The 25,300-nt window shown below is 43.7% G+C and overlaps 1 protein-coding gene across 1 annotated transcript in view; it reads right to left on the reverse strand.

The window, feature by feature from the left end:
* Positions 1 to 24,737, reverse strand: part of VKORC1L1 (vitamin K epoxide reductase complex subunit 1L1) — a 132,805-nt gene extending 108,068 nt beyond the window's left edge. The window contains exon 1 of the mRNA XM_085649765.1: positions 24,470 to 24,737. Coding sequence (XP_085505891.1) covers positions 24,470 to 24,660 — 191 coding nt within the window. The 5' untranslated portion in view covers positions 24,661 to 24,737. The remainder of the gene's footprint in view (positions 1 to 24,469) is intronic.
* Positions 24,738 to 25,300: the final 563 nt, after the last annotated feature.

Here is a 25,300-nt window from a genome sequence, read left to right on the forward strand (position 1 = left end):
AGTGCTAGAGAGATATGTTTTGAAGTTGATAGTATAGTATGCCAATAGAGAGTTTACAAGTAATCAATACTCACAGATGAAAGCAGATGCTAAATGAGTGTTGAGGCAAATGTTTGTGCCTGTATCGGCGATTATATCATTAAAAGATTGTTTAAAATCTTAAATAAAACCGGAGCCCCAGTAAAACTTTTGATAAAAAACACATCTAAAAATTCGACAAAAGCCTGATAATATAGCACAATATAAAGGTTTAAAACATGGATGGCAGATATACATCAAGGTAGTAAAACAGTATTTAAGTCCCAAATAAAAAATACAGGAATAAGTTATAGGAAATGGTGCAATTCTTCACTGTTATTCAGACCATTAGGCATTTTGGAATCTAGAGTCAAGATGTAATATGACTCTAGTTGCCGCAGTTTTTTCTCCCTATTGCCCCCTCTGATGGATTTGGGTATCATATCTATGATGAAGTAGCTAAGGTCATTGAGATTGTTGTTATGCACATGTTTAAAATGACGTGCTACTGGGTAACTGGGGTCTGAATTAACTATTGCTCGCAGATGCTGAAGGATCCGATTGAAAACTTGAAGTTTAGTACTTCCTACATATCTGAGTTTACAAGTACATTGTAAGACATAAACTGCAAACTCAGTACGGCATGTGAGCATTTTTGAAATTGTGATAGGATTAGATGTCACCATTCCTGTAACTTCCTGAGTATTGATGCCGAATTTGCAGGCTCTACATGAGCTGCATTTAAAAAAGCCTTTTTTAGTAGCAGTTAGCCAATTGCTGGTGGCTTTGGTAACTTCTGGACTTGATCTTACTAATGCATCTCTCATGGAGGGAGCTCGTCTGAAAGTAATGTTAGGCAATTCGGGCACTAATTGGGACATAGTGAGGTCTGTTTTAACAATAGGCCAATTTTTATAAATAATCCTTTTGATTTGTTTATTTTGTTGGCTGTAGGGTGTAATAAGTTTAATGGCGTTTTCAGATTCTGTCTTTTTAGTAGTGGAAACTGCTTCATTTACTTCTACATTGGCACTGCATGCGTTTGCTTTGTTCATAGCTATGAGGAGTTCCTTTTTGTTATACCCTCGATGGATGAATCTATTGAATGCCTCACTTTGGCATATCTTGAGGTCCTCATCAGTATTACATATTCGTTTGATCCTCAAGAACTCTCCATAAGGGATACTTTTGATCAAATGATAGGGGTGAAAGCTCGTAGCATGTAATATGGCATTGCCCGCAGTGCTTTTTCTATGTAGTTTAGTATGAATAGAGTTGTCCCTGATGTAAATTTCTGTGTCTAAAAACTGTATGGACTTGTCATTTATATCTGCCGTGAAATTCAGGTTTAGATCATTGAAGTTTATAGTTTCAACAAATTTGAGAGCTGATTCTTTGTTACCCTTCCATATGACAAACACATCATCTATAAAGCGCCACCATCTAATGACATAAGTGTCAAACAGCTCCTTGTGGGTGGCTCTGAGGACACGCTCCTCCCACCAGCCTACGTGGAGACAGGCGTAGCTGGGGGAAAAACATGCCCCCATTGCCACCCCGCGTAGCTGCTGGAACACTTCCTTGTTGAAAATAAAGAAGTTGTTTGTTAAACATATGTTGATCATGTCAAGTAACATAACATTATGTTGATAAAACATACTGGGGCGCTTGGATAAATAGTATTGATTGGCAGCTATGCCATCGACATGTCCAATGCTTGTATACAAGGAACTAATGTCCATAACCAAAAAGATATATTCTTGATGCCATTCAATGGTTTGTAGTTTGGATAAGAAATGGTTGGTGTCTCGAATATATGAATTCAATTTTTCCACGTGTTCGTGTAGAAAGAAATCCACATATTTGGACATATTCTCTAGGAGTCCCTTTTGAGCTGATATTATAGGTCTCCCTGGGACTGGATTGATCATTTTATGTACCTTGGGGATAAAATAAATTACCGGGGTAATAGGATGATCATTTTAAAAAAAATTAAATTCATGTTTAGTTAGCAGTCCCATTCTTTTCCAATTGGATAGGTCTTTGAATACTTTTTCTTTGGTTTTTTTCAAGTCATTGAAAGTTGCTTTGACATAGCATTCATTATCTCCCAAATGTCTGTGTGCTTCCGCCATATACATTTGCCGTGGCCATATGACAATGTTACCACCTTTGTCCGATTTGTTAACGATCAGGTCTTCATGTGATTGAAGTTTTCGCATCAATTTGGAGTATTGTACTTCCTTATATTTTCTTTGTTTGTTTGTGTGTAAAGTTTTTAAATTCAATTTTTTTAGGTCTTCTGTGACGCAGTCATTGAAAATATCAATCGCATCCCGGGGCATCATCGGGATGAATGATGAAGGTGGTCTGAATGGTGTTGGGATAATTGCATGGTCTTGTATGCCCATTGCTGACATATCTTCTTGTGTTGTTTGAGTGGTGTTAAGTTCTCCTTGTGCTAGGGCGTGCATGGAGCGGAGTAATGGAATATCGCACACTTGAAAGAGTGCATCAATGGAGTTGGTAGTTTCAGTGGTGGTGATTTTTTCCAACACCTTGTTTTGTTTAAAATGTTTTTTCAGTTTCAATTTTCTTATAAATTTAAAGACATCAACTCTTGTTTGTGGGTATTTAAAACGTTCGCCTGGACAGAAAGATAGACCCAGTGAAAGTAGTTGTAGTTCTGCTACCGTTAGTTCAATGTTGGATAAATTTATAACGGTGTTATCTGGGGCTGATTGGTTTAGTTCCGTCATTACCATTTTCTCCCCCTGCTCCCTCTGCCTCTTCCTCTGCCTCTGGGCTTTTCTCCTTTGTTTTCTCCTGATGTTGTTTTCCCGGCATTTGTTCTCTCGGGATCGTGTGATCGTAATGTATGGCGGCGATCGTCTATGAGAAACCCCAATTCCTCCGAAGGAGTATAGTCTGTTGGGAGTCTTGGTAGATGGCTGTTTGAGGCACTACTACGGAATCACAGTTACTGCTTACAGAGCTGGTATCAGTACTTGGTGTGTTGTTCCTTTCTTGGATTTCATTGTTAACAATAGTATTTTTAGCAGTCAAAGCTTGTCTTTTGGCATTATCGAATTTTCTTGAGAAAGTGAATACCCTTCCGGTTTCATAGTCAGTTTTGTCCCTTGAAAATTTCCATATTTTTCTTGCTTTGATAGTTTCTTCGTGTTTGGTTAGTCTCATTTTTATATCCTCACGATATTTTTTAATGAAGTCCTTCTGCTCATGTGCATCCAATGTGCTATTTAAAGATTCTATTTTCTTTAGGATCTCATTTCTATCAATCTCTGCGTATTTTATTAAGATTGATACCATATTCATGGATGCTTCCAGATTGTTGTTAGCCCATTCTTTCAGCATTGAGGGATTAGGATTTTCAAATGAGGGTGCAGTTAGTATTCTGAAACCTCGTGGGACACGGCCCACTTCTCTATATTTCTCCAGGCTTTTTTTCTCCCACCATTTGGTCAATTCAGTCTTTAATAGTTTTTGTAAGTTTTTTTAACATCGTTTTAACGTCATGATCGGCACCTGAACCATCCTTGTTTCCATTGTGGGTTATGTCGGTAGTAGGAAGACTTGCAAATAAAGCGTCTGCTGTAGCTTCTCTGGCTCGCAGCGCGTCTGCTGATGTAGCCATTTTGTAATATTAGTGTTGCTGTGTGTGGCAAAAAGTATCTGCACTCCTGCGCTTGTTTGACTTTGTGAATATCTTGCACTCAGCGCTGATGATGTTACAAACACGGATCTCAATCACCCGCTTGTGAGCCACTTGTGAGGTGTCGCTAATGCCGCTTACCCTTCCGGAGTCACTCCTTCTCGCCGGCGTCCTCCGACCTCCGTTGAGTCGTTGGCTGAGTCCGGAGAACAGGGTATGCGCGGGAAAGCGTTGACGTGCCTCCGATTTGGCTGCGGGGGGCTGGCTTGAAAGAAATACTCCTTCCGAGTTCCTTGTAAATGCTGGCTGTATGATTCTGCCAGCCCGTTGCGAAGAGAGGGTCCGTAGAGGGGAAGACGGCCAAACTTCCCCGAAATGTGTACAAAGTATCACCGTCCCGTCTGTTCTCGAAATTCCAGAAAAAACAGGTACAGACCACAGCGTGTTGAAGATTTCAGTGCAGTTTATTGCTCAAAGTTGTCAGCACTTTTGGCTAAGTAGCAGCATTACGCGTTTCGACAGTAAACAACTGTCTTGATCACATGACATGCTTGCGGCCAATCAGAGCTTTTATATTGGTGACCAAACAGTGAAAACAGACATTAGTTGCCGCCAATTTTTGAAATCTCAAATGTAACCATAGTACAAAATATTATTTAGCATATTATTGGAGATTTTACAAATACGTATTTGTATACGGACAAATGTGCAAAGATCGCAGTTTACAATAAAAGAATAAATATGTAAACATAGTGAAAGTGCAAGTGCTAAAAAAATTTTTTTAGTTTTAAAAGATTACATTCAAACACCGATAACAATGATTAAAATACATGTTGATAAAATATCCATATTAAAATCATATGAAAATCAATCAATGTAGAGAAGCTAAATGCCCATGCTGTGCATGTGTGTATTCTATAGGAAACTATACATATATATATATATATATTGAAGGGTACAGAGTGCACCCAGTAGATCAAATTAGAACAGCTATTTTTATTTGGTGGCGGAAGTTACATTCTATTGTAGACCTTTTTTCATTGTGGCTCTCAGGTCGACAGAATAATCCCCTTCAAGCTCCTCACACACGCCTATAAAGCTCTACATGACACGGGACCTGCGTACCTTAACCACCGCCTCGCATTCCAGGTACCCACCAGAGACCTCTGCTCCACCCAACTGCCCCTGGCTACTAACCCACATATCTGCCAGATCATGGCCGGAGGAAGATCCTTCTCCTACTGTCAGGTTCCGCGGCGCTTGCCGCAGCCCTGCAACGCACACACACAAACGCCAGGAGACTCACTTCCGGCTGGAGGTCGAGTCCCGGTCTAGTCGTTGCAGCACACTGGAGGTCGCAGAAGCACTTCCGGGGGAAACGCTTAACCTTCGCGTTTCCCGCCGGTTCAGTGCTACGGATTCTACTGGATTCCCCCAGCGACGTGAGTGCTGTTACCCGGGTCGAGTCGCGACTCAAGAAACCTGTTGCCTTCTACTTCGAGGCGTCCCCGGTAGATCCTTTCGCCGCGCTGGAGCGCACAACGAGTATTGTGATCCTCTCCCGCCTTAGAGCCTTCATTGCGCAGGAGCGCTTGGGGGTTGTCTTGATCCCATAGAGCAGGAGCGCTTGTGGGATACCTTTCTTTACAAAGCGCAGGAGCGCTGGTGGTTTACTTTACCTTAAGCGCAGGAGCGCTTGGGGGTTGTTTTGCTTTACAAAGAGCAGGAGCGCTTGGGGGGTTGTTTTGCTTCAGTAAGCGCAGGAGCGCTTGTAGGTTACTTTGTTGTCATAGCGCAGGCGCGCTACAAGAAAAGAGAACTCCACAGAACTGGAGCATTGTTCTTATACCCACCACTTCATTTTGGGATGCCACTGTTATAGCTTGCCCCTATAGTTTCAGCAAAGAGTGCGCAAGAACATCAAGGCGCATGATTTTGACTTTTACTTTTGGCCTGATCGCGCAGGAGCGCTTTTCTTTGGTGTCGCTGAGGTAGTCGTGTCCAGGAGCACCTCGCCTGGAGCAGCCTTCCTTGGAGCAGCGCTGATTCTGGGTGCCGTGGTCCACAATAGCATTGGTGAGTCCCCCGGAAGACATCAATTTCTGTGTGTGTGTTTTAAGGGTGCTTTAGAACAGGAGTGGGGCTCTTAGTGATCTGGTCCTTTCTGTCTTCCAGAAGGCACCGAGATACACCACACACGAGGCCACTACGTTCTTTCTGGCTCCCTTCCCTGCGTCCATCTCATCCCTGCTGGTTCCTACTATCCACGAGGGTCAGGTGGGTACGGGGACAGGTGCTCCTGTCGTCTCTGTGGAATTGCGTCACAAGCAAAGGTTAGTCTTGTGAGGCACCAGACACCTACCTCGCAGCAAAGACCTCAGGAAATCGCCTCAGGCAATCACCGTCACTGCCTCACATCAGGAAGGAACTTAAGACCTGGCTCTTTGACTGAACCACAGCTGCTTTTATTTTCTGTACCTTGAGGGCTGCTCCATCAGTGCATTCAGTACAAGATGATCATTGTGCCCTGATGAAGATGAAGGTAGAGCAACCAGCTGGTCACCTTGAGAAACAGCAAGGGCAAGATGTGATGTAGGCAGCCCTACACCGACTGGGTATACAGCTGCACAGAAGCGGGGACTGCTGGGTGAAGCACAGTCACAATAGCTGTGATGACAAAAGAGCAGAAACCCAACACAGAGACTGAACACATGCACAGAATGCAAAGTCCACTACCTTGCATCCTTCACATACTGCTCGCTTTTCTCCAAATGCAGGTTAACCACGCTGCTACCTTAGATGGGAGTTTCATACCTATAAGCCTGCTCCTCTTTAATTATTACTTCTAACCTAAAACAACTGTCTCACTTCCTGGTTCCTAACGAGGGTACAGCCTTTATCTGTTTTGGTCTCTTAGGAATGAACATTGAGCGGTTTGCCCATACCCCAAAATCCTCTTACATGCCAACACTGCCCCTACTTCTCAAAGGATTGACTCAATCAGAGTTGCACCTCATCAAAAGGGGATTCCTCCTTACACCCACCCTGTGAGTTCTGCTGTCTTAAATGAAAGCTTCCCAATACACTTCTTAGGACTTTTAGTGAATACCTTTGGATTTTACTAAAAGGATATATATTATACTTACATTAGGGGCTTTCAGTCTGCCCTATTCATCCATCGGTCTGTTGTGTCAGTCCCATTTTTCCTTCTACCCACTACAGCATAGAGCATGGCACAAATTTCAGCCCACTTCAGACATCGGCTAACTTTACTGTGGGTGACAGCATTTCACCCTTTCACAAGGAGCACATTAGCACACAAAGTATCTCCCTTCAGTGCCAGGGACTGTAATGACAATTGCTGCTTTCTGAAATAAAATAAAAATATGTTTGCCTTTAGCCAATGTTTTTTTGTTGTGTTTGAGAGGGCCTTGCAGCTTCCTCAACAATAACGTTTTAAAAAACTATCACAGAACAAAAATTGGCAAAGCCAAATGGCTGGCAACCCATGCTGTACCCACAGGCTTTGCCAATGTTTGTTTTGTTTGAAGTAAACTGGGATGCTTTGACTATAGAGTTGTATGTGCCAAGGCTGAGATCAAGTTTGCCGTGAGGCTGGCACTACCACATTTCTTTCCGTTTTTAGGGGTATGCCTGACCTACCCTAACCATACAGCTAAATCCGACATTTATCCAGCAGTAATGACTTAAGAGGTAAGCAGAAATGTGACTAACTCTTGAAGCCTTGACCCCCAAGTTTCTCAGTCCAACTGGACTTTGAATACTTGTCCCATGTTGGAACCATCATGCCTCTACCAGCACCAGCCATTTAGAAATGCAGGCCCTTCTGTAAATCCTCGGATATTTCCATACTGATGAGACATTTTCACCAGTGCTTTAGTTTTGTTTGGTTAATATATGCAATTGTGGTAAAGGTTTCAATATATCCAACCACTTTGTGTCTTTCATGGTTTTAATCCAGTTTATAAGAGGTACGCTCCAAATGATTTGTGGGGTATGACACTGACAAATAATCTTAAATGGGGGAGCTGTTTTATGTTACCGCTTTGGTGAGTTGTATTTTGCCAAATCATGTACTGTCAGTGTGGTGACTTGCTACTAGCACTTACATTCACAAACTGAAAAAATCAGCATCTAGCATGATGCTAAAAAATTGGGACCTAGCGGATATACACCACTAGAAAGAAACAGATGCATTGTTTTAGCTAAATGTAGCAACTTTGTAGGAGGCATGCAAAATCTGGAAAGTCGTCGTATCTTGTGCACATTGCAATTAAGAGACGTATGCAAGGGGTACATTCTCGACACACGAACGAACAGAAATGGCTTAACCGGGCACCGTTCTCCATACCCACACGTGGAAACAAACAAAATACTGTGAAGTACAAACTAGAGAGAAGCATTCGCTCCAAGGCGAGGTGGATGTGCATTCCCACTTCCCATCACACCACTGTCAGGAGACAGCCATTCACACAGAGAGGCAACGCGTGTATGTACTTTGCTCTCAAGATAATTTGATGTGGAATTTCAGCCTGATGCCCACTAGTCTATCATGCTGTCCAACCATTTGGACATAAACCTGTACGATGTCAAAAATATTTTGGTCGTGGGGAAAAGATATGCGCACACATGGAATCTGAAAGTATGGAACCATGGGTGGCTACACAAACATAATGAAACGCATGACAGAGCCACCTGGATCTCCTTTTCAGTTGTCTGAGGTAATGGTTGGGCTCACGCTAGGATTCCATCCCACTGGAAGGACTGCCAATGTAACACACTGCTTCAAAGAGCAGAGGGCAGACATCATAGGAGCTTCACGGCACAACAGCCAGTCCAAGCTATAGTAGGCGAACATTACGGCATGTGTTTGCTTAGTTCTCCAGGGCAGGGCTGAGCAGAGCTGTGCCTTCCAGAATAAAAGCAAAGGCTTGCTAAGTGCTACGCCTTCCGCTTGCAATCCGATGCATAGGCAGTTAATAAAATAAAAAGTTTTTTTTAATTTAAAAAAAAAAAAAAAAAAAAAAATTACTCTGCAACCCACTAGGTGAGGCTGGTTAGGAAATACTTCTCACGACTGTTGAAGAGAACACAGATTACCATTTACACTCAAACTTGGTTGAAGCTGCTATGGAGTTCAGAATGAATAGGTGACGTTACAAGGCATGCTATTACATCGCATGCCGTTGCAATGCAAACTTTTATCCCGACTTTCTGTCGGGGGCGCTGGAAGTTGGAATAGATTTATTTTCTATTCCAACTTCAGTGTGTGCAACACTAGGGAAGGTGTTGGAGTTAAATCAAACACCTTCTACCCACTGCTGCACACTTTTGCGTTGCAACGACATGCGATGCAAAGGCATGCGTTGTAACAGTTTCGTTGTAAAGGCTGTCTCCCATTCAGAAAAACGTATTTTGCAATGCACCGACTAGCAAATAAGGATTATAAAGAGATGCGAGCTAAATAGAGCCAGGATATGAATCTATATAAACTATTGAACAATATTATTTGTCTCCACATAGTATACTAGATAGATTGCTGTAAAAGCAGTTAGCTTTGCAACCAGATAGAAGAGGAGCATGGAATTTCACAGGGGAGTTCAGTGCTTGCAACCACAAACTGGTCATCTTTAAATGATGATTATGGGCTCTTGTAGGTAGATTTTCATCATGAATATTCATGGTGAATGTGCTAAAAGCCTGCAATGATTAAAGATCAGAGTTCATCCTGTTTGGATCAATTCTACATCTTTTCACCTTGCGACTGAACAGTATAAGTGGCTTTCCTACACAAGCACTAAAAATGCCAGCATTTTCTTCTCCTCTGGGTGTAACTCGCCTATTGCTATGTGTGTGTGCTCCATAAGCAGGGCCACTGGAAATATGAGTGTGTGTGCATAATTGTAGATTTCCCACATAATCCATTATCTGCTGCATTATATGCAGATTTTAACAAACAAAAAAAATTGTGTTTCCAGCTCAAACAAGTTACTAAAAAGCAGCAACATGTGTTGCTGGGCAGTGGTAGGCCCTTTGCAAAGTTTAACAGGTCACCTTTGTCTTGCTTATTGTTAGATTTGGGTGTTAATCTGGTACTAATGAGGTGAAACCAATGTCCAGTGTTAACATGTTTAAGAATGACAAAAAAATGTAATACCGTCATAAAAGGTGTCGCATAATTGGCCTTTTTTTGCTGCATAATTTACTCAACCCTACCGCATAATTTGGCCCTCCCCTACCGTACATTTCCAGTGGCCCGGTCCAGAAGACTATTTACAGCCTGAAATGGTGCTGTGGGGTGTACAGGAGAGGTCTAGCACCCTCAACAGGGTTAAGTGACCGGACGTATTTTTTTTTTTTAGAATAAATATGACTCATCAGAAACGCAGAATTCAAGAGCTTCAGCTGAAGTTAGTAAACGCTTTCCATTTGAGCTCTCGCTCTCTCTCTTGGGCCCCCACCCTGCCCATTATTCACGGATAGGGAGTACTTTACTGGAAATAAGCGAGTGTGCTGCAACTTAGTTTTCTGCACGATTATGGATTTAGTATCCTTCTACAATCCACTATCTGCTCCTGAATTTGTATATTTTAACAAAAAAGTATCGAGTTGAAATGTTTACAAAGTTCATATGCCATAAGGTTGTGTCAACATGCTCACAAGAGCACTGGCCACCAGGCCAAACGCCACCATACAACAGGACACACTAAACCACACTTTAAATAAAAACAGCAATAAATACAATGATCGTCCTGCCAAGGGAACTATATTTTTCGCAGCCCTGCCACTGGTGATACATGGGGGGGGGGGGGCGGGGGGGGGGGGGGGGGTGGATCAAAACTTCACTTCCTACTGTACAATCAAATATGGGGAAATGGACGAAGAGGAGTCACTCCAAATAAGCTGCAGAGGTCCAGACAATACTTGCAGCGAAGTATTAAGCTTCTGAGAGATACACCAAATGATCCCCCTGTAATACCAACAGCATGCTTACAGCACGTTAGGGAAACATTCAGAACACTAGACAGGCGTCCATCAACAGAAGCTGGATGTGACAGTAGGGGAGCTTTATGAAAACAGCATCCTACGCTCCTTTAGAACATAAGGGAAACATGTGGAACTGCACCACGCAAGTTCATTATACACACTGCATTAGTGAGGGTGTCACAATAGACAAGTGAGCAATCCTCAGACCTCAAAGTCAACATTACTGACACAGGTTTAAGTCAGACAAGCATTGGCATAGCCAATAGGTCTCGCTTTTGGGACCTTATAAGTGAATAACCATGCAACACTTGATGTTGTCTATCTAGGCTATTGTGCTGGATAACTAAACATTTATAATGTCCCAAAGGCAAGATCTATTGGCTATGCATTGGGGGGGCCTAATAAGTGTTTAGGTAGAGCTATTGACTTTGGCAAAGTTTCTAAGCTATGCTGTAGAGAAGTGTGGCTGCTGTGCAGCATGCTGAGAAGCTGTAATTAAAAAGTGTAAGAAGCACCGAGTGATGCTGTGGTGCCGTTAAGTGATGCTGTACTGGCCCTGACTGATACTGTGGTAGCGCATAGTGATGCTGTGGTTTCTCTGAGTGATGCTGGGGTGGCGCATAGTGATGCTGTGGTGGCGCATAGTGACGCTGTGATGGCGCATAGTGACGCTGTGGTGGCGCATAGTGACGCTGTGGTGGCGCATAGTGACGCTGTGGTGGCGCATAGTGACGCTGTGGTGGCGCATAGTGACGCTGTGGTGGCGCATAGTGACGCCGCGGTGGCGCACCCGAGAGCTGATGTTGTGATGGTGCTGAGTGATGATGCTGTGGTGGCGCTGAGTGATGATGCTGTGGTGGCGCTGAGTGATGATGCTGTGGTGGCGCTGAGTGATGATGCTGTGGTGGCGCTGAGTGATGATGCTGTGGTGGCGCTGAGTGATGATGCTGTGGTGGCGCTGAGTGATGATGCTGTGGTGGCGCTGAGTGATGATGCTGTGGTGGGGCTGAGTGATGATGCTGTGGTGGGGCTGAGTGATGATGCTGTGGTGGCGCTGAGTGATGATGCTGTGGTGGCGCTGAGTGATGATGCTGTGGTGGCGCTGAGTGATGATGCTGTGGTGGCGCTGAGTGATGATGCTGTGGTGGCGCTGAGTGATGATGCTGTGGTGGCGCTGAGTGATGATGCTGTGGTGGCGCTGAGTGAGGATGCTGTGGTGGCGCTGAGTGAGGATGCTGTGGTGGCGCTGAGTGAGGATGCTGTGGTGGCGCTGAGTGATGATGCCGTGGTGGCGCTGAGTGATGATGCCGTGGTGGCGCTGAGTGATGATGCTGTGGTGGCGCTGAGTGATGATGCTGTGGAATCTCCTGAATCGCAAAGCAAGCAAACATACTATATCAGCATTCTCTTGCTTAAAAAATAGTCAACTTAGATGCAAATAAGTGGGAACAATAATGGAAACTAGCATCAAAGTAAGTCTCTCCTAATTCTACTGCTGTTATGGCACAACGCAGGAGCTGGCCACACCTCAACAACTATGCCAAGCCAACCCCAGAGAGCGCAGCTCCGATCAAAGCAAAATGCCAGTTTGCGAGCAATGATCAAATTGGGTCCTTCAGCACAGTGAACGGTGGAAGCGAGTTGATATTACCACACATCTGGTGTATTGTCAGAGCTGTGCGCCCCTCCAGTGGTCACCTGGTTGTTGAACTGGTGAGAGCCAGAAGGCACTGGACCCTTCACTGGGTATGTTTTTAGGAGTTGGCTGCCCCATCTTTGTCATTGTCCTTCGTTGGACGGGTGACTGTATCGCAGTCACAAGTGCCTGTTCATCATGAGCATGTGATTCTTGCCAACAGAAGGCAGTCAAGAAGATTATGGGGAGATTGTCTTTTGATTTGAGTGGTCAGCTTTGCCATGTTCATTGCTGCACTTCTCCCTGTAGCGGAATGATTGCTGCTGCTCAGTGTAGGCGGGGGAAGGGCTGAGATGCCCTCTCTCAGTGCAAGCAGGTTTCTCATTTGGCCCGGCAAGAGCTGACAGGCGTTCTTTCTTTCGCTCCCACATGGCAGTCAAGTCAGGGGGCCTAATCAAGGATTTTAGTCTGAGCAAGAGCCAAGTCCTATTACTTGATTGAACTGAGTCTGCTAGGACGCAGGATGCCAATGGCCTTCATGGCTGGGTGGTCCGCTCTTTGCCTTCGCAGTGATGTGCAGCTCGCACGGAGGGGCCTGATATGGTATGGTGTTGCTAGGTTTTCATTTGCGCTGACGACAAAGTTAATTGCAGGATATCTCCTGCCTGCCTTATTGCCAGTATTGTAAAAATAATTCAATAAAAGAATGAAGTTCAATTAGCGAGACCAAACATGCAAGTATTGACAAAGCATAGCTCTGTAAAATATTTATATGAATTTTCTTTAGTGGGCCATTGTTTATGAAAGAACAAATGGGGCGCAGGGGGAAAGGGCCGGAGGATGGGAGGGGGGCTTTAGCCCTGATACACAGTCCATAAACTCAGAAAATGCTTCTGATCCGACAGTGTCATGCCTTCATGTATGTCCTTGGGCTTTATGGGTGCTGTGACTTGTCATACCCGGGCATTTAGCAGCCTGTTTGTCATACACCTATGCAGTTTATCAATGTGTTCGGCTAAAATATCAAAGTTAAAACGCATTGACAAAGAAAGTCAATGACCCCTTAGTTGGCAGGAGGCTTAGGCCTCTGCATCACGCGCTACGTTGTCTCTTCCTGCTGCCGCCTCACTAATCTATCCGACCCTGTAAAAACACTACAGGAAACCAACTGGCAAATATTTCCCTCTTCTCTTTATCCTGTAATGACACTGTTGACAGGGCAAACATGCGGGAGGCAGTGTGCTGAGTGAGGTATGGGGCCTCCTCCTTTTAATCTGCCTCTAACTCCGGCCTTTGTGATGCAATGGGCACAACCCCTACACCCTGAGCTAAACAAAAACAGATGGGCGGCGAATCCTAGAAGTCATGGAAACAAAAGACAGACCAACAATGAAAGGGTATCTGCTCAGCAACCATTTCGATAAAAGATTTTATCAACAATATATTGCGTGTAAAAGAAACACTTCTTAATTCCTTTGAGTAATGTTTAAGAAAACTCACTTTCTTTTGATGTTTTAAATTATTCTGTCCCCCGCTTGTTATAAAAAATATTTTGAGGGCTACATATGGGTGCGTGTACACAGGGGATGCATGTTTGTGGGAAGTTAAACAATGCATGCCTGGCATGAAAGGCGCGTGCCTTGCGCTGAAGGAAAAACGTGCTGCGAGATGCGCTCTGTGGTGAGGGAGGGGCATTGAAGCGAGGCGCGCACGCTTGGCCGAGCGAGAGGAACGCCAGATGGCGCCTCTGCTCGTGCGCGTAACCGCACACTGTATGCCACACAAAGCTGTGGTCGGACTTTTAAAACTCCACTCCTAAATGTCTCGCCAGAGCAGCGCATGCTGGCTCAGGCGAGACCTAAAAAACAATTGCAAAAACAACAATTGATGGACAGAATGCAGAACAATGTCATACATTCACCCCAGTACAGAGATCTGGGCCTAAATCCATCGTTTTTTTGCTCACCATGCCATTCCAGTTTGAACCCAGCCATATGCAAATCAGTCTTGACCCTGTGCCTCATGGGAACAGTCCAGCCCGAACTGCCAAGCCAGGTCCTCCCTGGACTGGAAACAAGCATCCTAGGACCGGTTTCGGGGTTTCACCCCTCTTCAGCCAGGATAGCTTGATTCCAGTGGCATGGAGAGCACGGGACTCACGTCTGAGCATATCCGTCCCACTCGGGGTGACAAATGCAAAAACAACAATTGATGGACCGAATGCAGAACAATGTCATACATTCACCCCAGTACAGAGATCTGGGCCTAAATCCATCGTTTTTTTGCTCACCATGCAAAAAACAATATCAGTGTTATACAGTGCACTCCTACAGCCAATTCGGGGTAATGTCACTAAGATTAGGGACACTTGGATAGGGAAAATCGTCAGGGAAATGGATACAGAATGCGCACGAGTGGTAGGCCACTCGTGCGCCCCAAGTTTACGTTTACACAATTCAACTACTTAAACCAAACGTACATGTTCCCAAAAAGAATAAGCAGAATCTACCCCGGGGCGAACAGTGCCTGACCAAGATGCAGAACCAACAATGTGGACTTCTACCATTGGTGTGGAAGGACACTCAAATCAAGAAATACTGAGACACTGTGGTAAATACAGTAGATACACTGACAGAACATCAGGTGAGACGGGAGTCATGGCAAATGTCTGCTGGGACATCTACCCAGATACACCCTAGCCAAGAGAAAAATTGCACAAGGGTGGAAGACGGCGATAAATCAAAGACTGTCACATGCACGGATAGAGAAATTCTGAAAACGAGATGATAAACAGGGGAAAGGGGTGGTAGAGTAGATACCAGCTCATAGACTACATTTATCTGGTCCCGTCTGCCAGGAATGATGAAAGAAGACCATGAGAACACTAAAAACATGCAAATACAACACAGAAAACAGACATTTATTAGACTGAGCAAGGACTCAGAAAAATAGCAATAGTGTTATAATGGCTAAGGACCTAAACGAGACCCTACTTACCCCCACATGGTAATAGACACTACCTATAGTGTACAATACCCAAGAGCTAGGCTTTGATACTGTTGTATTTTAACTATTAACGTTACACGTAGGATGTTTTGTAGTAGGTCATGCATTGTAACCTAGCAATGTTATGTCACCAGATCGTGGAATGTAGATCGTTGTGTCCTGATCTAGCCAGCACTGGCAGTTGCTGAGCTGGTCTGCCAGAGTTGGTTGCACATATATAGTTATAAGACATTAAACAAGGAAAGAAGAACTTGGAGGAAGTGTATTCTTTTCAATGGCGACGAGGATGGGATGTACCCCATGAAGACCAACCCAGAGTAAAGTATTTGGGGGCAGACAGCAGAAGTCATTGGAGAGACGACCAACGAGGGTAGTGGAGTCGGGAAGCGGTGGTCAACTTCTGGACGTGAGGAGTGTGCTGTGTCGGCAAGTAGAAGGATCACAGCGTGTGGAGGATAAAAAAATTATACTTTTCTCAAGTTATTCAGCTGCGATGGAAAGTGCGGAGTGGCTAGTGCATCTGACGGCACATGCGCAGCACGGCATGAGCATGGAGTGCATCGGTTGCCGAGCAACTGTATGAGGCAGTACGGTAATTGCTCCTGAAAGGCAATATGGAGTGCAGCAGGAAGTTGTGATGGCAACATTGCTGAGATAATGCATGTAGTCCCGTGTGGGGCACGTCTGGTGGTAAGGCACGGCATTTAGCTAACGTGTCAAGTGCTGCAGTTGGGTCTTATGGAGTGGCCAGCATCGCGCCAGGAAAGGAGTGTGCACTAAAATATATATAAACTCAAGCAAAGTCGTTACCGGTCTGCAGAGTACTGTTAAGAGGATCCGATCGTCGTGAGGGCTGGCCGATGCAGTGTCATGTGACCCAGGTAGCAAATCGGATGTTGACAGCTGAGATAAAGTCTGGAAGGCATTCTTTAGAAAAGACTAGACTGCTAACATATTGCTGAAAGACTTGTTCCTCCAGGCTGCAAACGTACTGCTTAAAGACCCATTTCTTCTAAGGTGTGAACTACGGCGGCTACATTTATTTTGCTACTTTCCTTGAATGTAGACAGCGGTGACCACATCATTTGTATTAAATTTCTAGAGTAAGACAAAGGTGAAATTTGTTGTGTGGTGAACCATGCACGCCATTGCAGCTCTGCCTGTTTTCCTAAATGCCCCTGGGGATCCTAGTTTGCTATGTCCAGAAGCGTTCAAGACCTACTTAGAAACTTTGGGGGTTGAGGGGGTGACTATTTGTAGCCAAAAGGATGTTGCCATTGATAAATTATAGCCTGGGAGTAGAGGGAAGGAAGGTATTGAAGACTCTACCCTGTGGAAGTGTTGACACTGAGAACAACTGAGAGTCAGATGAGGAGGATGAAGAGAAGGATTTATACAGTATCGCTTTGAAAGCATTAGAAGTGCACTTTGGAAAGAAAGCCAGTGTAGTATCACACATTTTTTGCACGGGCGCAGGCATCGAGTGACCAATATGTGAGCGCATTGCGTACATTAACTCATGTGTAATTTCCATGGCCTTTATGAGGAGATAAGATCCGTTGATTAATCGTACAAGAAAAATTGTTGTTTGAAAGATCCGTCTTGAAAAAGCAATTGCAGTTACCAAGTGCAGAGAGGATACTTTTCGTTATGTGAAAAAGTTAGAGAAAAAAGGATGTGATGAAGCAACTGTGCAAGCCATAGAACAGGAGGATATGTACAAGAAAGTGGAGGTGAAAATGGAAGGAAAAAAAACAGTGAAGGAGACAAAAGAACATGTTACAGGTGTGGGAGCTCAAGTCATGTGGCAGATTCGAGCAACTGTCCTGCAATGAAAGCTAAATGTTACAGAATTGGGCATTTTTCAAGGGTGTGTAATCATAGAAAGTTTCAGGCTAAAAGTAGTGTGAATTGTGTACGAGGGGTTGAAGAAAGTTCATCTGACGAGGGCACTGAGGTGCTAATGTTGGATCATATTACGAAAAGTGTTCATGATACAGAGTTCATATTGGAGGGAATGTGCGGGGGACAATGTGAATATGTTGGATGATAAGCAATATAGTGCCCTTAAGAGTAGGGTGTCAATCAATGGAGTTCAAGTACAGATGTGGGCAGATTCACGTTTGCCGTGCACGCTAATTGATCAAGGGACCTTGGAAAAGGTAAGAAAAGAAGAGCTAGCCACAACCAAGGTGAAGTTAGGGGGCTATGGGGGGAAACAAATTACATGCTAATGGACGTTTCCAAACCAAGTTGTCTTTTAAACACAGATCTGGTGCATTTATTTGGTAGAAAAAGGGTAATGTCAACTAGGTTGGACAGAACAAAAAAACTTTGATATTGTATTAGATCTTAACAATGTGGAACTAGTGCTATCGGTAGCTATTGGTGATGCTGAAATGTGCAAGAGTGAGTTTCTAAAGTTGTTCGGGAGTGAACTGGGGTGTTAAAAGAAGTTTTACACACAAAACTGTGCTAAAAGAGGGTGCAGCTGAAAAAGTTCACAAAGTAAGAAATGTGCCTGTGGTACTGAAAGATGCACTGAAAGTAGAATTGACAGGGTTATTGGAGTTAGGGGTGATCGAACACATTGAAGCAATGGATTGGTTAAGTCCGGTTGTGATTGCCCATAAACCAAATTAAAGCATTAGGATGTGTGTGGACTTAAGAGAGCTAAATGATAATATATGGGTGGCCCGCCATCCTATTCCTAACATCAATGAGTTGGTTAAAGGGGGAAATGTATATTTCGACACTTGATCTATCAATTGCATACCATCAGATATGTTGCATCCAAAATCGAAGCATTTGACCTCATTCATAACACCTGAAGGAGCATTTCAATTTGCAAGTATGCCGTTTAGGTTTGAGTCTGCTTCACCAGTGTTTCAAACGGTTATGCAAAAATTACTGGGCGAGGTAGAAAATGTTCAATTCTTCAAGATGACATTAGAGTGGGAAAAGGACAAAGTGGCGCTTGATGGGATGTTGAGAAAGGTGTGCGAAATTTTGGAAAAAGCTGGACTCCCAGCTGAAGTAAACAAGTGTACATTTACGTATCAGTGGGAAGAGTACCTAGGCCACACCATTTCATAAGAGAGGATCAAACCCAAGCACAAGCTGATGGAGGCTAATGAGGAAGCACCATGCTCATAGGACTCATTTAAGTTGTTTTTAGGCCTAGTAGATTATTATGCCCATATTGTCAGAGGGTTTGCCAATATTACACAGCCGTTGCATGTGTTGATGAGAAAAGGACAAAAATATGAATAGACAAAGGAGTGCCAGTTGGTATTTGAATACATTAAGAACAGTATTGTAAATGCAGTTGAGTTAAAACCTTTTGATTGGCGTGACATTCTGTCCACGGACGCCAGCATGAATGGATTAGGGACAGTACTGATGCAAGTAAGAAATGGGAAGAAAAGAGTAGTCACATTTGCGTCAAGAACGTTAAAGGGTGCAGAACTAAGTTATCCAGCATTTAAGAAATGTTATGTGGGGGAAGAGTGTTCGAATTGTGGACCGATCACATATCTTTGGTTGATGTATTTACAATGAAAGGGGCAAGCAGAGATTCCCCAAGAATATCAAAGTGGATATATAGATTACAGGAATACACGTTTACGGTGAAGTATGTCTCACGAATTTCAAATGTAAATGCTGACTGTTTATCAAGATTACCAGTACAGACAGACAAGGAAGAATGGATGGTTGCCAACATTATGGATACAAAGGTCAAAGTTGTGTCTGTAAGGGAATGGAAAGAGGTGATGGCAAGGGATACAGAAATGTAGGTTCTTGCAATAAGTTTACCCAATGAGTGGTCTAATTTAGGAGGAGATATGAAGGAAATGATTAATTGTTAAGCAGTATGGTCTAAGCTGTCATACCAAGAGAAGAGGTGACAGGTTTGTGGTGCCATAAGAGTTGAGAGAAAGATTGTTATGGGCCCTTCAAGAAGGTCGTCTAAGATAAAAAGGAAGGTATGGGAGGATTTATGGTGGCCGGGAGTACATCAAGACATTGAGAGATATGTGAGAAATTGAATGAGTTATGCGTGTAGTGACAAAATGCATGCTATAATGGAAACACTTATGGTCCCTATTTCCTTCCCGTGCAAGCCGTGGCAAAAGGTGGCAATGAACATTAGTGGACCGTTTTGAGTTGGAAAAAGTGGGAAAAAGTTAATCATAGTAATGATCGATTATCATTCAAAATGGCTGGAAGGGAGTGTCATGAGCGATGTTAAATCGCTAATGATAAAGGAGTTCTGTGAGGAAGTATGGAGAAGATAAGGTTATCCTGAGGATGTGGAGGCGGAAACAGGCCCCAGTTTGTATTGGACGAGTTTGAATTATACTTTGCACAGTGTGGGATAAAGCATGTTAGGACGGCGATAGGACACCCTCACGAAAATGAACTGGATGAAAGGTTTACTAGTGCTGAGTGAAAATGTACAGTTGTCACTGCAAAATAAGTTAGCGAGGAGGGAGGAGTTAAAACATTTATTGTGGAGCTATCACACTACGCCGCATTCTGCAATGATGGAAGCACTGTTTGTATTGCTGAAAGGAAGGGAACCGTGCCCCAAGGCTGTGCTGCGTTGGATGGGAAAAATGGGAAGGAAAAGAATAAATGAAAAGTTGTTGGAAAGGGCACAGTGTAAACAGAGTATGCCAAGGAGGGCAGAGAGAGTACCAGTTGTCGTGGGTATAAGTGTGGAGAGTTGATGCGTCCTAAGCTGTTGGGTAATGTTAGGAAGGGAATGTCTAAGTGGTCCAGTCCTAAGTGGATTGCGGTGGTGAAAAGGTTCAGTGTTGTGTTGCAGGAAGGGAAAAAGGAGGAATCTGAGGAGTGTGGTTGAGTGTAGTGAGGCTGAAGTGGAAAATGGAAGGGGAACAACGGGAGTGAGAGTCAAGGGAAAGAAGAAGTGAGGAAAAGAGTTGAGTTTTGAAAAGGAGGAAGGAAGAAGTAGTGAGGGTGGCATGGAAGAAAGAAAGAGTGGTAGGAGTATTAAATTGCCTGGATATTTGGGGGAATATTTGTTACGGTAATAATTTGGAGCCGTAAGTTAATATGTTGAATAAATCATTCTATATGGTTCTGCTAAGCAGAAAAAAGTTATTTTGGAAAGGGATTTAAGTTGTATGCTAACTATTGAAGTTATGCATTGGCTATTTTGTAGAAGGCCATGTATTGTAACCTAGCAACGTTAGGTCAACAGTTGGTGGAATGTAGAACGTTGTGTCTTTGTCGAGCCAGCACTGGCAGTTGCTGAACTGGTCTTCCAGGGTTGGTCGCATGTATATTCATAAGAGATGTTAAACAAGAAAATAAGAATTTGAAGGAAGTGTCTACTTTCAGATACAAATGTTAAATTAGTCCTAAAATTTGACTGTTATAACCACTGCACATAAGAAATGATGCAGGACAAGAAAGAAAGACATGATACCACAATGGAAAACCTGCAAAGATGTATGCGTAACAAGATTTTATGGAAAATGTAAAAGCCAACAAAGAATAATAAAATAATTAAAACTCACTCTATCAAGATACATCCATCAGAGCTAGAACATGCAACTAACTGGCTATTATGTCATTCAACAGCACTCTCTACTACCAACTATATACACACATGCATGTGTTATTGCTCCAACCATAAAAACCGATTACAAAATGCTAGTGATAAATCACTACAGCAAAAAAAATAGAAAAGGACATTACACTATAAAACCTGTAGTGCTAGATGTGTGGAAGGAAAATTACGCAGTAAATGAAATATTAAATATGTGGTCCTTGTACACTAACAGCTACCTCAGCTGAAATACTTAGAAAACAAAGACGATCTGGCCCAATCACCTTCAACTCTTTGGGGCCGATTACAATGTCAGAAAGCCTCCGACATTGCGGTTTTCAATTCAGACCACCAAATTACAACTGGGGCGGTTGAAAGTGAAACTAATCGGTCATTCTGTCTGGATTCCGACGGGCTCGAGGAGACCGCACCATTGGGATTACGATGTCAGTTTCGGACATACTTTCCGTGCTGGCCTTTCCGACACAGAAAGGCTGTCGGAAAGCGACTTTGTGCGCCCCTAGTGGGGCCCCCTTGCCTCCGCAGCCTACGGTTGTGGGCCTTGGGGGCATCTAATGTTCCACCCCCTGTAAATCCCTGCACCCTGTGGCAGACGCCTAGAGGTGCCTGCCACAGGGTGCAGGGATTTATACAAACTCCCATAGAGAAATGGGAGTATGCGACCGCACATGTGGTCAGGACCGGAGATCAGTTGGTCCCGAATCTGTGACTGCGTCAGCAACTCCGACCGACATCGTAATCCGACCCTTTGAGTGCTTGGAAAAGACATAATTCAACAAAAAGTTGTTCTAGACATAACCTTATTCACAACATCAGCAGCCAGACCGCCATCATGCCTAGTCATCACAAAAGGAAACCAAAGTTAAAGGCACCTTTGAAAATTACTGGACATACTGCGAGATGTGTATGCTGTTTGTAGGAGCTACAAAACGACCTGTTATGAAGGACTAACTGGGCCAGTATGTCCAGTGTTAAATCGTGAATGAAACAAGTAAAATCTGGTTAGACGGCAACAGAAGCCAGCATTAAAGTAGCATGTCCCCATAGTATTGTTGACTTTTAAGGATATGTATCTTTTGGCTAAATATACGTTGTTGTACAAGCTGGACCACTTTTTTTTAGGTCTCAGCTACAGATGGCTCTAGCTGTCAGTTGTGGTGTCGAAAGACCCATTGCGTACAATACCAAAACTTGCAGTGGCTTTGGGTCTGCCCATTTCTGATTATTAGTCAGCTTTCCTATCTATCTTGTTTGCATGCTTCTAATTCCAAGGCTTGCCTTCCTGTTCTTGTGTTAGTCCCTTGCCTTACCATCTTTCTGATAGGATGACTTATTTGTTTACATATTCTTATAAAGTGCACTCAATCCAACACGTATCAGTAGAACACCACAATGCACTGCATAATTACAAAAGTATCCAACCACGTAAATTAAAGATTATGCACATCTAATCATGACTTGCATGTAAGCATAATTAGTATGCTTCCATTGCTTAGATTCAGGGAGCTACTTGTTTTACTTTTAGCACTATAATGGGACTGTATGTGCTGTTTTTAAGCTCTCTCCCCGTGTATTGCTTCTCTCTGCGCTCTCAGTATTGCATCCCCTCAAACCCTTAAGTCCATTGCTCACCCACTACTCACCCATCCCGCTCGTCCTTGGAACTAAAAGCATTTGTAAGGTGCCCATCTACCTTACCTTTTTCTAAAACAGAAAAAAATAAGAAGACTGGTCACGACCTAAACTGGAGATTGTGAAATAAGTATGTTTGTTTTAAAAAAAAAAAATAATAATAATAATAAATAAATGATATAGAATAACCACCAAATCATCTGTAAACTAAGAATTCACGAACAAGTCAACAAGAATGCAGCACACTTTTATGCAAGTGTCTCAGATCGTGTTCCACCATAAAGAAACAATTTTTAACACGGAGAACAAATACAGAGCCCACTTCCATTACCTAAGCCAACATATGTACCTAGTTAAACGTGGCAGCTATATAATTGCAAAAATTATTTTAAATTAAAAAAAAATAGTAACCCCTCGTCTCATTCAATTGAAGTTCATTCACAGGACATATTACACCCATGACATGCAATGGAAAGTGGCTGCCTTTTACAGATAAACATGTTAAGGCTCAGTGCAAACAGTTTAGACTGCTGCTTACAGAATCTCATTGAAGTCACCAAATGGAGGTAAATGCACCTACTGCTGAGCACTACGAGTATTAAGCATGTCAGATTCTAAGCTCAGTGACAATGCTCATTGGCTTAAAACACGTATTGCAGAGAGTTAGATCTGGCACGTTGATCACAGGTTCCACTCAATAAGTGAATTTAATGCACCTATCGTAGCAGTCATTTGAAACCTATACTTGAGAGGTTTAGGCCCACCAAAAATTCTCCTCTTTCAGTAGTGCACTGACAGTATGAGCTCTATATTGTTATAGGTTTAAAAAGCGGAAGCTTACAAAACAGAATACAACGTTAAAAAGATTTATACAGCGCATGCTACCCATGCAACAGGGCGTCCCTGCGCTAAAAATAATATCAGGCGACGAGCGTTGCAGGATAATGAGCATAGGGGATGTGAAATTAGTGTTATTAAATACTCGCACGCAAGACATCACAATTTTCTATCCCAGGCATATTTTTGCAGTTGAAATAAAAAGTTTAAGTTTAGCCTTTCTGCAAACGATTAATTTTAATTGGCAGTTTTGATACAAAATAATATACGCTAATGTTTCTTCATCGCGCATTCTGATGAAGGAAGGAGGTGACAAAATGTGATTTATTTAAAGGGGAAACAAATTTGTGTTGCATTTTGTTCCTTGGGCAGGTAGATTAAAAATAAATAGACAGTACGTTATAGGATTTGCCATCGTGAATTACTTGTGAAGTACGGAGTACAGGTATAGCAATAGCCTGGGCTGATTTGTAAGTGAATAGTTTGGGACTGTAAACGTGCCGAACATGCACACGGATAACCACTCATTTAGTTCTCCTACACACTTCGCTAATACGCATTCTGATCACTTTTAGACCTTTAAAGAACCACTGACTTTCAGCCACAAATTCTTGACCCATCACCGTTCTCCTGCCCACTAGCCTATCGCTGTTAGCGTCCAAAATCATTCAGCTTTCACTGACACAGCTCCATCACCGACCACTTGCCACTGACTTGGGCTACAGAACTATTTCGCTATCCCAATCATCAGTCTCGCCTTACCCCAATGTCTCGACTCTTCCTACATGTCCCTTCATCTCTCCCCTTATGAACCGACAACTAATTTCTACCAATATCCTCGCCTTGTCAATTCTCTTTACCCCCAAACACTGGGCTTGTCCCCCTCAACACAGCGGCGTCACGGTCTTCTCCCACTACAGCCTCTCTGCACTACAAAGTCCCAGAGATGTTCATGACTCATCAACCCGCTGAAAACCACTTGCCACCTAGGCCCATGTCCACTGTCTGTCTCCCAGCCCCGCCCTCTTCGGACAGTGTCAGCTCTATTCTTCCCGGGTACCTGGAGGCAAATACGGGTGCGCAGCGCACCCACTGGTTGAGATCGCACAAGGCCCGGTACTGGGGGTCGCGCTCTAGCTCTCGCTCCACGTGTAAGGCGTAAAGCGAAAGCAGAATGCCCAGGGCACAGACCGCGCAGCGCGCCGTCCGCTCCCACCGCGGTACGGACACTCTCAGCACGGGCGCCGCCATCTTTCTCCAGACACTGACACACGCAACGACGTGCCATTGGCTTCAGAGCCCGGCGCCTACACGTACGGGCGTTGGGCGGGGCTACATGCGAGGGGCTGGTCTTAACGTATTGTGCTAGTGTCAAGGCGGGACTTCTTTGCAAGGTGTGTCTTCCATTGGAGAGAGACTGTCATCGGTTGAACCGCGCCCCTTGACGCAACAATGGGGAAGCGATTCATGCGAATGTGACCGTTGGAAATGTAGACGTCTGGTCTCACGCCATATGCCCCGGCCCTGGAATGCTGACGTTGCTCTTGATAAGCCCAGAATGGCAATTACTCAGCACGCGCAGATTTGGTTCCTTGCCGTGGTTATTTCGGGTGCCTGAGAGACATGCTCATTCCTATTCGAGTAAACCTAATCCAGTGTGTAAGAGCTAGTGTGGTTGGTAGGCAGTGCTTTTAATGGAAATGTAGAAGTGCGGGTACTCACAATCTATAAAGTACCTGTTTGCTCCTGAGAAGTGCTCTCCAAATAAATGTGTTTAAGCAGTGCTGAGACATTTCAAAGGAAAGAAGTGTAGGTAGGATAGCTCCCTGGGCAGAAAGACATTTGGTGTGCTTGCCAGAGCTGCCGAGCTTGGAGCTGAGGAACCAGGCAA

Source organism: Triturus cristatus, chromosome 3_2 (genome assembly GCF_964204655.1).
Source record: "Triturus cristatus chromosome 3_2, aTriCri1.1, whole genome shotgun sequence".
Lineage (NCBI taxonomy): Eukaryota > Metazoa > Chordata > Amphibia > Caudata > Salamandridae > Triturus > Triturus cristatus.